Source organism: Pelmatolapia mariae, linkage group LG12 (assembly GCF_036321145.2).
Source record: "Pelmatolapia mariae isolate MD_Pm_ZW linkage group LG12, Pm_UMD_F_2, whole genome shotgun sequence".
Taxonomy (NCBI): Eukaryota; Metazoa; Chordata; class Actinopteri; order Cichliformes; family Cichlidae; genus Pelmatolapia; species Pelmatolapia mariae.
The window spans coordinates 2,934,883-2,948,257 of record NC_086237.1 but is presented as its reverse complement, the minus strand read 5'-3'; the positions used below and the strand labels follow the sequence as shown (position 1 = coordinate 2,948,257).

General features: G+C 42.4%; 1 protein-coding gene across 1 annotated transcript in view; it reads left to right on the top strand.

The window, feature by feature from the left end:
- The window catches only part of adamts3 (ADAM metallopeptidase with thrombospondin type 1 motif, 3), a 149,347-nt gene that overhangs the window by 73,961 nt on the left and 62,011 nt on the right, over positions 1-13,375 (top strand). The window contains exons 6-7 of the mRNA XM_063490591.1: positions 3,346-3,429; positions 3,795-3,951. Coding sequence (XP_063346661.1) covers positions 3,346-3,429; positions 3,795-3,951 — 241 coding nt within the window. The remainder of the gene's footprint in view (positions 1-3,345; positions 3,430-3,794; positions 3,952-13,375) is intronic.

Genomic DNA, 13,375 nt, shown 5'->3' with positions numbered 1-13,375 from the left:
ATAGGAACATAAATAGTGCATCATTGCCAGACCTGGCCCACATCTGGTTGACATACGCCCTGCCATAACACCGGTCAGTCAGAAGAGCCAGCTTGATGCCGGATCCCGGCCAGACCTGTTTTCTATGGGCCTGGGCCACATAAACCAAACCATAATCGGGCCAGATATGGCATGCCATCGCATAAACAGTGGCGTCATTACCAGACCTGGCCCACATCTGGTTGACATACACCCTGCCATGACACCAGTCAGTCAGAAGTGCCAGCTTGATGCCAGATCCGGGCCAGGCCTGTTTTCTATTAGACTGGGCCACATAAACCAAACCACAATCGAGCCAGATGTGGCATGCCATCACATAGACAGTGCCATCTATGCCAGGCCTGGCCCATATCTGGATGACATACGTCTTATCATGCCAGAAGTCAGCCAGCAGTGCCGGCTTGATACCAGATCCGGGCCAGACCAGCTTACTATGTGGGGATCATAACACGGCACGTTTGTGTTGGTGGTGAGGTGGGGCTAATTATATTTACCACAAAACATTCAGTGGTTGTGGAAAATCACCATTCATATTTACACTCACCGGCCACTTCATTAGTTACACCTTGCTAGTACCGAGCTGGACCACATTTTACCTTCAGTACGTCCTTAATTCTTCATGGCACAGATTGAACAAGGTGCTCAAAACATTCCTCAGAGAATTTGGACGATATTGACGTGCTAGCATCAGCCAGATGCTGCTGCAGATCTGCAGATCCCTCTATCCCATCCCAAAGGTGCCCTACTCAACTGAGATCGAACGTCATCATGTTCAAGATACCAGCTTGAGATAATTTTGATAACTTTGTGACGTGGTGCGTTACAACCATCTTAGATGGTAGATGCTTTTTTAACAACATCATAAAGGGATGGCAACAGTCAATACTCCATACAGGCTGCGTCCTTTAACAATTCTCAGTTGGTGCTAAGGGGTCCAAAATATGCCAAGACCCTAACATCCCTGACATTATATCTAAAGGCCTGAACCATTGATACGAGGCAGAGCGGCTGAATGCTTTCTTGTTGTTTATGCCAAAACTGTGAGCCTACATGTCACAGTAGAAATCAAGACTCATGAAATCGGGCACAATTTTCCAAACTTCTGCTGCCCAGTTTTGGTGAGCCAGCAGTTTCCTGGTCTTTGCTGACAGGAGTGGCCCCTCGTACAGTACTGTGCTGTTGTAGCCTCTTGATGTGTTGTGCACTCAGAGATGAATGCACAACACATCAAACCACTCATTACTGTTAATAAGTAGTTTTTGAGTTGCTGTTTCCTTCCTATTAAGCCAAAGCATCCGGCCCATTCGGCCTTGACGTCTGGCATCAATCAGGCATTTTCACCCAGAGAACTGCTGCTCGCTGGATATCTTCCCTGTTTTGAACTGCTCCCTATAAACCCAGAGATGGTTTTGTTGGATCAGCAGATCAACAGTTTCTCAGATACTCAGACCATCTGGCAGCACCAATCATGCCATGTTCAAAGTCACTTAAATCTTCCTCATTCTGATGCTCAGTTTGACCTTCAGCAGGTTGTTTCGATCATGTCTACATGGCCAAAGACGCTGAGTTGTTGCCGTGTGATTGGCTAATTAGATATTTGGGTAAATAAGCAGTTGAGGACATGTGTAATGAAGTGGACAGTGAGTGTATGTTTTAGGAGTAAAAAAAGACCCACTGTAGGAGGAGAAATGGGCACCTCTGTCACTGCCATTGTTGCCCTGCTGAGCAATATTTAAAGTAGATTTCTTGAATAAGGCTTCTGATTCGTTCACATTTTAGACAAATGGATGTATTTTAAAAATTGGTGGTAAATGTCCCTTAAATCTACCCCCATGATCCAATCTTCTTCATTTTCAGACATTCATTCTGGTCACCATCACAATTATGTAAACATAGTAAAAAATTTGCTGTCTACAAATATGTTTATAGTATCTAGTATACAAGTTTGAAAATACAAAATGATTCTCATTAATATCAAAAGAATGATCACAATAATTAAGTGCACCGAGTGGAACGTCGGCTTTGTTTAGCAGAGGAAATGTGCTTGCTTCAGCTGTTTCCATTCATAGGTGACCATCACTGGCTCATTCATCTGCTGCTTATTTTCCAGCCAAATAATAACGTCCAATTAAATGTTTTGCATGTGAACACTGCGGGCTTGACAATCTCACACTTCTCACTATTATGACCCAATCAAAGTGCATGGGCCATTTGTCACATAAAATCATGGAATTGACGTCAGAACATCAAAATCCTCCTTCAAAGCACCAATACGTTTATACGGTCCCCAAAGTCAGTCGAAACTGGCAATTTGTGTCACGCGTAGCATCATGTCATATATTCAGCATTAGGTTAATTGCATAATATGTATGCATAAGTGTGACAGGACTACAATGACTTTAAATTAAAGGAAAATGGATGGTGGACTGTCACAGTGTCCTCTGATAACTGTAGCTCTGCAGCTATCAAGCAGTCCAGCAACATCTTCATGCATTAATATTATAAAATGTAACTGTTTTTGCTATTTACGCTTCATGAGGATAAGTGAGCATGGATATAATTTTAACAGGAAATGTATTTGTGCATTTTTGATATCTCAGACACCTGCAGATATGGAGGAAATGCGATGCCTTTGTCTGAATAAACATGCACGGCATGTCTGCAGATGATAATGGTGTTGACTGCTAAATTAGAAAGCCACCGATTGTGTGCACAAGTCTCACTTCGCTGTTTCATTCAGATTCAAATCGATAGAAAACATTAGTCAGGCTGCCTGTGGAGAGTCCTTCACCAGCCTGGTTCACTGACTCATTCGCTTCTCTTTACATCACTTCCGAGGCTGCAGGATACCAAGACGGGTTGAATACTAAACGACTTTGTCACATGCTCAGTGCTTGGTTTCTCCGTAGCTCTGCAGATCTTTACAGGAAATCCTTCCCGTGAAGAGTTGAGTCTTTATCTATCTAAATACAGACACAACATGCATAAGCACATTTCCATATCAAGTCATAATCTCTCTTTTAATGACTAGTAGCGGCTGTGCAAACTGAAGGCACCATCATACCGAAAACTTGGTGTTTTTTGTTTCTTGCAAAGATCAAAACTAAGATAACAAGCTGCTCCCCTCCTATTATATTTACCTGGTCTTGCAATGCACCGGCACAGTGCTTGCAGAGCTCTTTGATTACAGATGTTCATGGAGGAATAACCTGTTTCACTCTAATGAGTGGAATTTAGAACTCAGATTTACTTTAAATTTTGGATTTAAGATTCCTTAAAAGTGTTATTTGTCCCCCTGCACCTCAGGTGAATGAGATTTACCATGACGAGTCTCTGGGAGTCCACATCAATGTGGTCCTGGTCAGGATGATTATGCTGGGGTATGCCAAGGTGAGTCCCCGAGTCCTTTTCCATTGCTTTTTTTAATTCTTAAACTTATATTTGCAGGTGACATTCCCTTTTATAATAGAGAAGTGAAATAGAGATGAAAATGTGTGCAGACTGCAGAGGTCACCTAGTCTAACTCACTTTTACACACAGTGTCAAAACGCACATTTCCATTTGCTCGCTGTAATCAGCAGTGGCACTTAGGTGATTTATGTTCGCCACAGCTCCTTCAGCTCGCCATCCTCTCGTTTTCAGCCCAGGGCTTCCACATACTATTCCTGCTTTACAGTCTTAGTAATTACAGGCTGCTGCCAGAGTACTAACATGTTCATTTGCATCTGCATTTCTCTCCTTCTCTTTCCTGTCAGTCCATCAGCCTCATTGAGAGAGGCAACCCATCACGGAGCCTGGAGAACGTGTGCCGCTGGGCCTTTGTGCAGCAGAAAGGCGATCCCGATCACGCCGAACACCACGACCACGCAATTTTCCTCACTCGCCAAGGCTTCGGCCCCACAGGGATGCAGGGTAAGGCCCCGGAGGACGTGCGTCCAGTGTTTCAATTGAGATTGTGAGACTGTGCGTGCCATTTTGGCCTTCCCTCTGTGGCTGTCGTTACAGGAGATTACCCGTCACGATACACACCAGTCAGCTTTCTGTGTTGCAAAATGTGCGACTTGTCAGTGAGAGCAGATTCTTTGATTTTAAATAAAGTCATTACAGGTGATGGGTTGATGTTTAGAGGAAAAAAAAGTGAAGTTTTGAAGCATTCCTTCTGCAAATTCAACATTTAGGAAACACGTCTTACGTGTGAATTCACTCCAGATTCTCTCTGGTTACATTTTAAATGCAACTATAAAAATTCTGTGTGCCCCAGTTTCTTGAGTTAAATTGGCTGAAATGATTCACAAAGAGGCACCAAGAAGAGAAAACAATGAAAAGCCTCCTTATTACTGCTATGACGCACAAAAAGGGTGACCAGGCCTCCGTGGACTCTCCCTTTGTGCTACTTTTTTGGCACTTTTACTCTTGTTGCTGAGGCTGATTTGAAAGACTGGTGGGGGAAAGCAATTTCCAGTGTGTGCCAGATATCGACTTCTCCTTCCTCTTTATATTTTCTCTATAGCAGCCAAACTTCAGCAGTGAAAGCAGCCAAATGCCCAAAGTCAGCACTATTAAAAGCCTATTCCACTTGCTTTATTCTTCGTTTATTTGCTACAGCAGCTGCAGCAGACGTTTTATTTGGAAGTGAATGCAACGGCAGTGACATTTGGTCTGCGCTTGGTTATGGAAATGTGTTATAGATTTATATGTAAGGACGGCTCTCTTTAATGGTTTCACTGATTCTGTCAGTCAGGTACTGATCACAGCACACTGTATGCTCAGGTTAGATGCTCTGTTTTGTCCTTCTGCATCCTGGTGTGCTCCCATCTTTCTTACTGTCCGTGTATTTTGCTTTTTGTATTCGTTTGTATGCTATTATGTCAGCCTGCTGATTTAGCAGCTGTTTCTTGGCCAGAGCATGCTCACAAAAGACATTTTAAATCTCAACACTTTCCTGGTCAAACAAAGTTAAATCTATTTGCACCTTTTATGGTGCTGGAAGAAAGGCTGGTGCCAATCCAGCTATCCAGTTGTATGGAGAGACGGCGTTGCTAGGCGAGTGAGGGCGATCTTAGTGCTGTTATCACCTCTCACATACACAGAAGAGATTCCCCAGGTCTTGGAGTAAGTCTTTGAGGATGAGCTGCAGGAGGCGTGTCACGGGAAGTCCGTGCGTTACATCGATCCGCTCTTCTGTGGAGCCGATGGTAGGGAAGCTTTGCAGGTTAAAATTCCACATATCTAAGCAGAATAGAAATGAATTAAATATACACTTGCTAAACTAGGCTACATATCACACATGAAATTATTATTTTTCATTTTTTCTGACTATTTTTTCACTAGCTTTGCATTTGACTAGAGTCTGTGTCAGTACTGATGCATGAGGTGATACCTGCACCCAGAGGCTGCACAGGTCGTCCAAAGGAAGCAAAGAGTGAAGACAGAGGAGATGATTCAACCAAACCGTGCTGTTGTTCACTGGGAAACAGTTATTAATAACCTCTATTTTATGTTCAGGGCAAAGATTTATCCATTTTATTGGAACAAGCATTAGACTAAATAAAAAACTTGTACTCGCTCTTAAACAACTTTGTCCCTGTATAGTATTTTTGTTATTGCTCTTTTTGTTGGTCTTGCAGTGTGTGGGATATGCCCACATTGTGTGACACAGGAGACTGTCTCCCTCACATGGATGAGAGCTCGTGCTGTCAACAGCAGGCGGTCTCTGTTGGTGCAGGCTGTCCGATCAGGCCTCCCCGACTCTACTTATTTTAGTTTGATTGTTGCTGTTTATTTGAATTCTTCAGAAAACTCTCCTTAGCAGGAACCTGTGAGATTCATTAATCTGGGATCTAACAGGAATTTATGAGCAAAATAAGTGTATATATTCTCTGGTGGGGTTTGGCAGTTTCACCTTTGGTGCACAGTTTTTACTTTGCTCAGCTTAGCCCTGGGCCATGACAGTGCACGTTTTTGAATTTGACACCTCAAATGAGTGCAAGACTGGAGTGCAACATATCAGACACATTGTGAGTGAATATTTTCTAAGAAAGCAATCCATAGACATGGCACAACCACAGGACAAATCTGCCTTGTATAGTGTGGAACCTGTTAAGGTCTCCTGCACGGTCGGGTCTCACTGAAAGCTTCATGTGCTGCTGCTCCCTGTCTGTAGCCCACTCTGTGGATAACGAGCCTGTCAGTGGGTTTAAATCCATGTTTCTCCATCCATCAAAGCTCAGATCTGATGTTTTCTTTCCAGTACTAAGGGCGCTGGTATTGGTAGGTGAATAACTGTGACTATTGCTGGATCATTCCAGACCTGATGGTGTCCAATTACAGCCCCAGTCTCATGAGCTCATCTGTTCACACAGGATGTGTTTGTTTTGTTCGCCATATTCTCTGTCAGTCTTCTTTGTGTGCAGCATCCTGAAATAGCATGAAGCTTAGATTCACCTTACGGATGTGATGAGAAAAGTCTTTGGAGCTGGAGTTCAGCAGCAGTGCATCCTTTCTGGGCTTCTGTTTGGAAGCTGTTGGGAGGTATTAAAATCCAGTCCTCGTGCAAACTTTTGGCCATTCAGCTTGAATATTTCTGTCCAATTTTTCAGTGAATACTTTGAAAACAATTAATTTCCCTCATGTTCCGTCGATTTTCTTTTTCTTTGCATTGAGTCAGCACAAAAGACCAGCGGCCAAAAACAGATCACTTGCGATGTTCATGTTTTTGGTTATTGCTCTGACTCCAAGCTGACAGACACTTCGACACTGTCAGCTTTAAGCCTTTCTCTGGTTGGTCTTTCTTTGCTGTTCTGAGTTATTTCAGTATATCATGCTCCATTAGTTCTGCAGTTCTTTAACAACAAATCAGATTGATGACTGAATGAACTGCTCCCTTCGAATGGATCTGTAACCTTTTCAAATTCATTTAATTAACATATTAGTCTTACTCACAAGACGCACAGATTACTCAAAGGTTTTTAACTAAAAGATCCTTCTAAACCTAAGCTTTACTGGCTCACCTCTGGGAGCCTGAACGTTATCGTACAAGCCTCAGCTTCAGCATTCAGAGCCCTGAAACCCTAACCCCGACTCTGATCTCTATCTCTCCCTGGGCTTCCTATGAAAACAAGAAACACACAGTTATAATAAAGTCACTTGGAAAGATGGAAACAGCCAATCTGGACTCTCAGTGAAGGCTAAATAGTTTGTATAAATGTTATAAATGACCTCCCCCACTTTTGCAGTAAATCTCAGGTGAGATGTGGGTTAATGTTGTTTTCCCCAAATGAGGGTAACATTTAAAACATTCTTGGGTGAAAAGAAAGTGAAAGAAAAGTATAGAAAAGTTAATTATGGAATATAGTTGCAAGTAAAATAAAACAAACTGACCTCCCTCCCTGCAGCCTGAATGCTGCACAGATGAACCAGCACTTCAGGATTTACCAGTCCTCCCAGCATTTGGACTCCGGCAATTTGCAGGTAGAAGTGGCTGCAGCCAGGCGTCTGCTGCTTTGACACAACACACACACACACACATGCCTCTTGTTTTTTCTCCGGCATAAAGTAGAGAGAGTGTCAAAATACAGAAAGTCAGTGTGATGTAGTAGAGCTAAAGGTGTGAGGACTCCACTTAGAGTGCGAAACAATCTCCATCCTGAGCTGGAAGTGGAATTTCAGTTTAATTGGATCTGAATTATCCTTCAGTCCATTACAGCCTAAAATCAGAGATGTGAGTCATGCTACATGGACACAATCTGTAAGAGCCTCACTCATCTGAGCATGAACCAAAACAGCAGGATTATTGTGTGCGCTGATTATGCCACAGCTTCGATGATACTGGATTTGTTGTTGTGTAGAAGAATTCATTAACTCTAAGCCTCGTGGCTATACTTGCTATCAAGACAGGAGAACATTAACTGGTATGTGGAGAAGGCACAGGGACTTGGCTGAAGCCTGGTGAGCTCTACTTACTGTGTCTGTGAATGTTCTCAGTCATCCAGGTCATCATAGTCTAAGGAAAGAAAAGCGTCTGGACTTCTTTAAGTCTCCTTGAAGACGTTTCACCTCTCATCCGAGAAGCTTCTTCAGTTCACCTGAAGTTCAACTTCAGGTGAAACGTCTTCAAGAAACTTAAAGTCCAGACGCTTTTCTTTCCTTAGACTATGATGACCTGGATGACTGAGAACAATCACAGACATATTGCCGTGCACTTTGGAAGGAACACCCTTCAATTGGTGTGGGAGTATGAAAAGGAATCGAGGAAGCTAACGGATTATAGGAACCGTCTCTGTTTCAACCTAAGATGCAGACAAAGCAGACTCGTTCGCAAGAGTTTGCGCCTTGGATCCACGTCAGGGGACCAAAAGCAAAGTTGATTCTTTGGAGAGCACAAAATCAACTTCTAAGTAAAAGGATAAGATGGGTCCATTTCACTATTGATGCCCTCCGGAACAAGATTAGTAGGACTCTGCAGGAACACTTCTACCCTCCCCTATTTTAAAAGTTTTCAAGTTTGTGGACAAGGCTCAGCAGGCCCAACACTCTAAAGCAGGGGTCCCCAACTCCAGGCCTCGAGGGCTGGTGTCCTGCAGGTTTTAGATCTCACCCTGGGTCAACACAACTGAATCAAATGATTAGTTCATTACCAGGCCTCTGGAGAACTGCAAGACATGTTGAGGAGGTTATTTAGCCATTTGAATCAGCTGTGTTGGATCACGGACACATCTAAAAACTGCAGGACACCGGCCCTCGAGGCCTGGAGTTGGGGACCTCTGCTCTAAAGGAAAAGAAAGACAACTCAGGAAATCTACTGACTGTGGTTTTCATCTAGATTCACATATTTTGGGTCTAAGCAGTGACGTAAAATAACCATCTGTGATTCAGTGTTGAGTCCAGTCTGGCTCGAACAGCAGCCTTTGCACTGCTGCGGTGCTCCCTGAGCTACAGTTGTAACTGTCTTTTATGGAAGTGTAATTAAGGAAAGTGTTTTTCATATACATGACTGTTGAGCTGGAGTAAGTCTGTTTATAGTGACATCACTGCTGTTTTATTATCAGTTGCTGTTAATAATGGATCGGGAGAATTTTACTCTTTTTTTGTAGATCAGAAAAAGTTTTGATTTATTTTGAATAATTTCACTTTGGACTTACCATTCTGTGTCACATTAGAGGAAATTTAATGAATGTCATAGTCTATTATTTAAGTTTGGCTGAAGGTGGCAAAAAACTTCACAGCAGCAATAAACATGCTTAAGCTAAGCTAAGGTGCTATTTATTATATTTCTCTAAGATTTTGGGATATCAGCAATTGATGTGTTAAGACTTTTATTACTGTGACTTTTATTAGTACTTTTAAACTACTACCAATGATACCAGAAATATCCATAATAACAAAAATGTGGGTGAAAGGTGTTTTTATGTCACCTGATTAAATCTTTTTGACGGGTACAGTTTGCTTCATTGGGACTGTAGCTCTTTGACGTGACTCCGTAAACTCGAATCACTGACTCGCTCATGCTTGTGGTAATTCTAAAAAGCAAGTAAAATAAAATTTTATTTGTATGGTAACTTTCAAGATAAAAAGCTTCACCCTCAAAATGCTGAAACCATAAAGACAAAGGATTTTTGAAGATATTTTAAAAAGCTGAGGCTTCTCCGGTTCAGTGGCAGAGAGCTCCACAGCGTGACGCACGCTGGTGTTTGTCCATGCAGAGCTCTGAAAGTCAGAACCGGAATTTTAAAGTGAACTCTGAAGTTAATGGAGAGCTGCAGCAACCACACTAAGAATGGTGTGGCATGTGGGTAATAACACAGTTATCTGTGTGGTTGTTTGTTCTTCATGAAGTAAAGTAATTACTCAGACCAAAGTCTTTCATCTTCAACTTTAGTCTTATTTTACTCACCCAATGTGTAAAAAACAGCATCAAATAAATTGTCAAAAGCATCCGAGACTCATTTTTCTCTCCCTCATAGACTCAGCTCAGATAGAAAAAGGTCAGTGTTTGTTTGTGTGTTGATGTGCTACAAGTGATGATTCTATTTTCCACTAAGCACAGGAGAATTGAAGCATGAGCAACAGCCTGATATCAGATGGTGACATTTGCTCTTTACAGGACACAGTGTATCCGCGCTCTTTTCCCTGCAGGAATTCTCTGTAATTGAAGTGAATTCAAAGCTGCATCAAAACATTTTGCCTACAGGGTTAAAAGCATCCAACCAGTCTTTTATTGCCTGCGTACAGTACAGTATTTGGGATTTTTATTTTTTTTTTAATGCCAATAAATAAGAGAAGTAGTTTCCCAAGTCTACACTAAGGGCTGGTTGCACAGAGGGGGAGCATGCCAACTGAAGGCTGTGACTCCCATACTACACTCAGAAACCCAGGGACCACAGGTAGGCCTGCAATCTGAAAGTGAAGTGCTCAGTTGGGATAATGTGGTACTATTAGATCTTTAAGATATGTAGTACCTGACCATTCAAGATTTTTTTGTGAGGCGAAAAATGGGTTTAATGCATGTAATAGGGAGATAATAAAGAAAAGCTAATATGGGAGAACTATGATCTGTGTTGGTCTAAGGAGCTTGGAAAGAAAAGAGTCTGGACTTCTTTATGTTTCCCTGGAAGACGTTTCATCTGAGAAGCTTCTTCAGTTCTGAGGCCAAATGGTGGAGAGTCCCAGATTTAAGCCCTATGGGAGTGTCCCCAAGAGGGTCATGGTCCCCCTATTCATCCTCTACCTAATCACACGAGCCAAGGTGTGACAATGGGTGTAGGTCACAATCAGCCAAGGTTTCAGGTAACCCGCTGTGAAACCTGGCCCCACACTATCATGTGATTTCCTGAGGTCAGATGGCCCAGGATGTGAGTGGGCGTTAAAGCATCAGGGAAGGATCTCAAAACTGGATTATAGATGGCAGACAGTTGGTGTCATAAGCCCCGCCCTCTGTTCAAAGATGGTTGCTCACAGTGGATGTAGATGGCTTCTTTCACTACTTTTTAAAACCATCTGTCCAAAATGTGAGCGTTGGCATGATATATGACCTCTCTTACTAGTCCATGTCAGTACTTGTCATGGAGCTTAGCTTGGAGTCACTACTGTGATTATCATTAAGTTCACCCAGGAAGTATCAAATGCATGAACTAGTTTTCCTGCATCACTCTGGGACAGAACGCTCCTAATTTTGCCAGTGTTGTGCAGATGAAAGAAGGCAGTTCCAAAGACGTGTCTTATGTACAGCATTACAGAACTAAAACATCCCCGAGGTTTCTCCCAGAATGCACATTTTTTTCCTTACAGACCGATGTATTTGACAAACACTAGGAGACTCTTTCTTAATGGTCAGCATGAGCAAAAATAATGAGCAGTCAGAGGTTTGAGAAAAGACTGAAATGTAAGAATATAAACAACTTCAGGAGAAAAGTGTTTGTTTATTTCTGAGCCTGATTTCAGATAAAACGCTGATTCCTCTCTATCCTCCTCACCGTATTTGTAATCCGAGAGATTTCAGTTGAGCACTCGGGGGACCTGCAGCCGTGGAAATGCCCGTGATGTCTGATTAAATAAAAACAAAGTGAGAGGAGTAATCGACAAATCTGCTCTGGGTTCTGATTTTAGATTTGATTTATATGCACAAAAAGAGAGGCCACTTTTAGAAAACAACTTTGAGGGTCCACTTATGGTGAGGCCTTCGAGAACTTCAGTTTCCCATTTTCCTTGACTTTAAGTATTCATCACGGGAAAAACAAAACAACAACAGTTGTTATTATTATTGTTTTAACGCTAGTGCACACCCTGCCTCTGTGACTCTGCTTGCATGCGTGCTCTCATTAAGTTTACTATGTTTGCTCACTCGCTCTTTCACAAGGAACAAAAATGCTTCATGAGTTATTGCATTATTAATGCACCAACACTAATGAACAGCACACGATACAGACCCTAGCTGCTATCCTGTAGGACATGTTGCTAATGAATGTTTGCTGTCCTTTAGTTTGTCGCTGTAATAAAGCAGTAAGTGGATGATGATGATGAAGGTCTACGCAATATTATTGTTACCAGCGTGTCGAGGTTACCTGTGGTTAATGGCCTTGAAATGGTCCCGGACTGCTGGGTGTTCACCGACTTTCTAACTCGCTCGTCTAAATTATGACAGCTGAACGAACGAGGAAGTGTTGGAACATTCACTCGGGTTATAAATGCTCTGGGGACTAAAGTGCACCACTACAATTCCCAAGGTAATCCCACCCTTGGGAAGGCATAACACATGAATAGTCAACTGTGCCGATCTGAAGTGGCACAGAGAGTGTGTGTGTCTGTGTGTGTGTGTGTGTGTGTGTGTGTGTGTGTTTTTCCTCTTGGTTATTTGTGGTATTTCATTATTTATTTATTTTTCAGACGTATTTAATTAAGTTCATGTTTTTATCTTTTTGGGGGGGCAGGTCCAACTAGTATAGCATTGTTTTTATTTACTTGTAGGTATAACAGCTCTATAGTGATGCTGGTGGCACAGTGGCCCTGTGGTGGTCACAGCAAGAAGTTCAATTCCACCATCAGGCCGGGGTCTTTCTGTGTGGAGCATGTTCTCCCCATGTTTGCGTGGGTTCTCTCCGGGTACTCCGACTTCCTCCCACAGTCCAAAGACATGCAGTTGGTGGAGATGGGTTAATTGGTAACTCTAAATTGCCCATAGGTGTGAATGTGAGTGTGAATGGTTGTCTGTGTCTATGTGTTAGCCCTGTGACAGACTGGTGACCTGTCCAGGGTGTACCCTGGATAGGCTTTAGCCCCCCTGCGACCCTGACAAGGATAAGCTGAAGAGAATGGATGGATGCATAAACCATAAATAAGCTACACTAGTTCACGTGTTCCCTACAAAAAATGTTCATTGTCTGAAACAGCTGAAGGTCAACTCTATTTCGAGTTATTTACTTTGATCATGTGACAGCTTAAACAAACACCATGGGGAAATCCATCAGTCCGCAGGCAGTAATCAAGAATCTGATTTAGATTTGGAACCTAGTGTCGTAATGATCAGTGGGTATGTTTTAGCTTTCGCGCAGACCATCATAAGTGCAGTGTGCCAGATGCACATTTGGGCCAAAATCTATATTTTCTAATGTCAGTTTTTTTCTTTGCGATGCGAGGTTCACTTCCTGTAAATCAGTACTTGCTCTTTGGCTCCAAACAAAGTTCATGTCCTTCATGATGTTGCAGCTAAAGCGGATGTGTTGACAGTAAAACAATAAAACGAAGTATGAAGTAGAATGTTTATTCTATTTTTGGCACTGCTGGTCCTTCTCACTGCTGCTGCCTGTGGCTCCAGTTATTACCAATGACCATGTGATGTCAG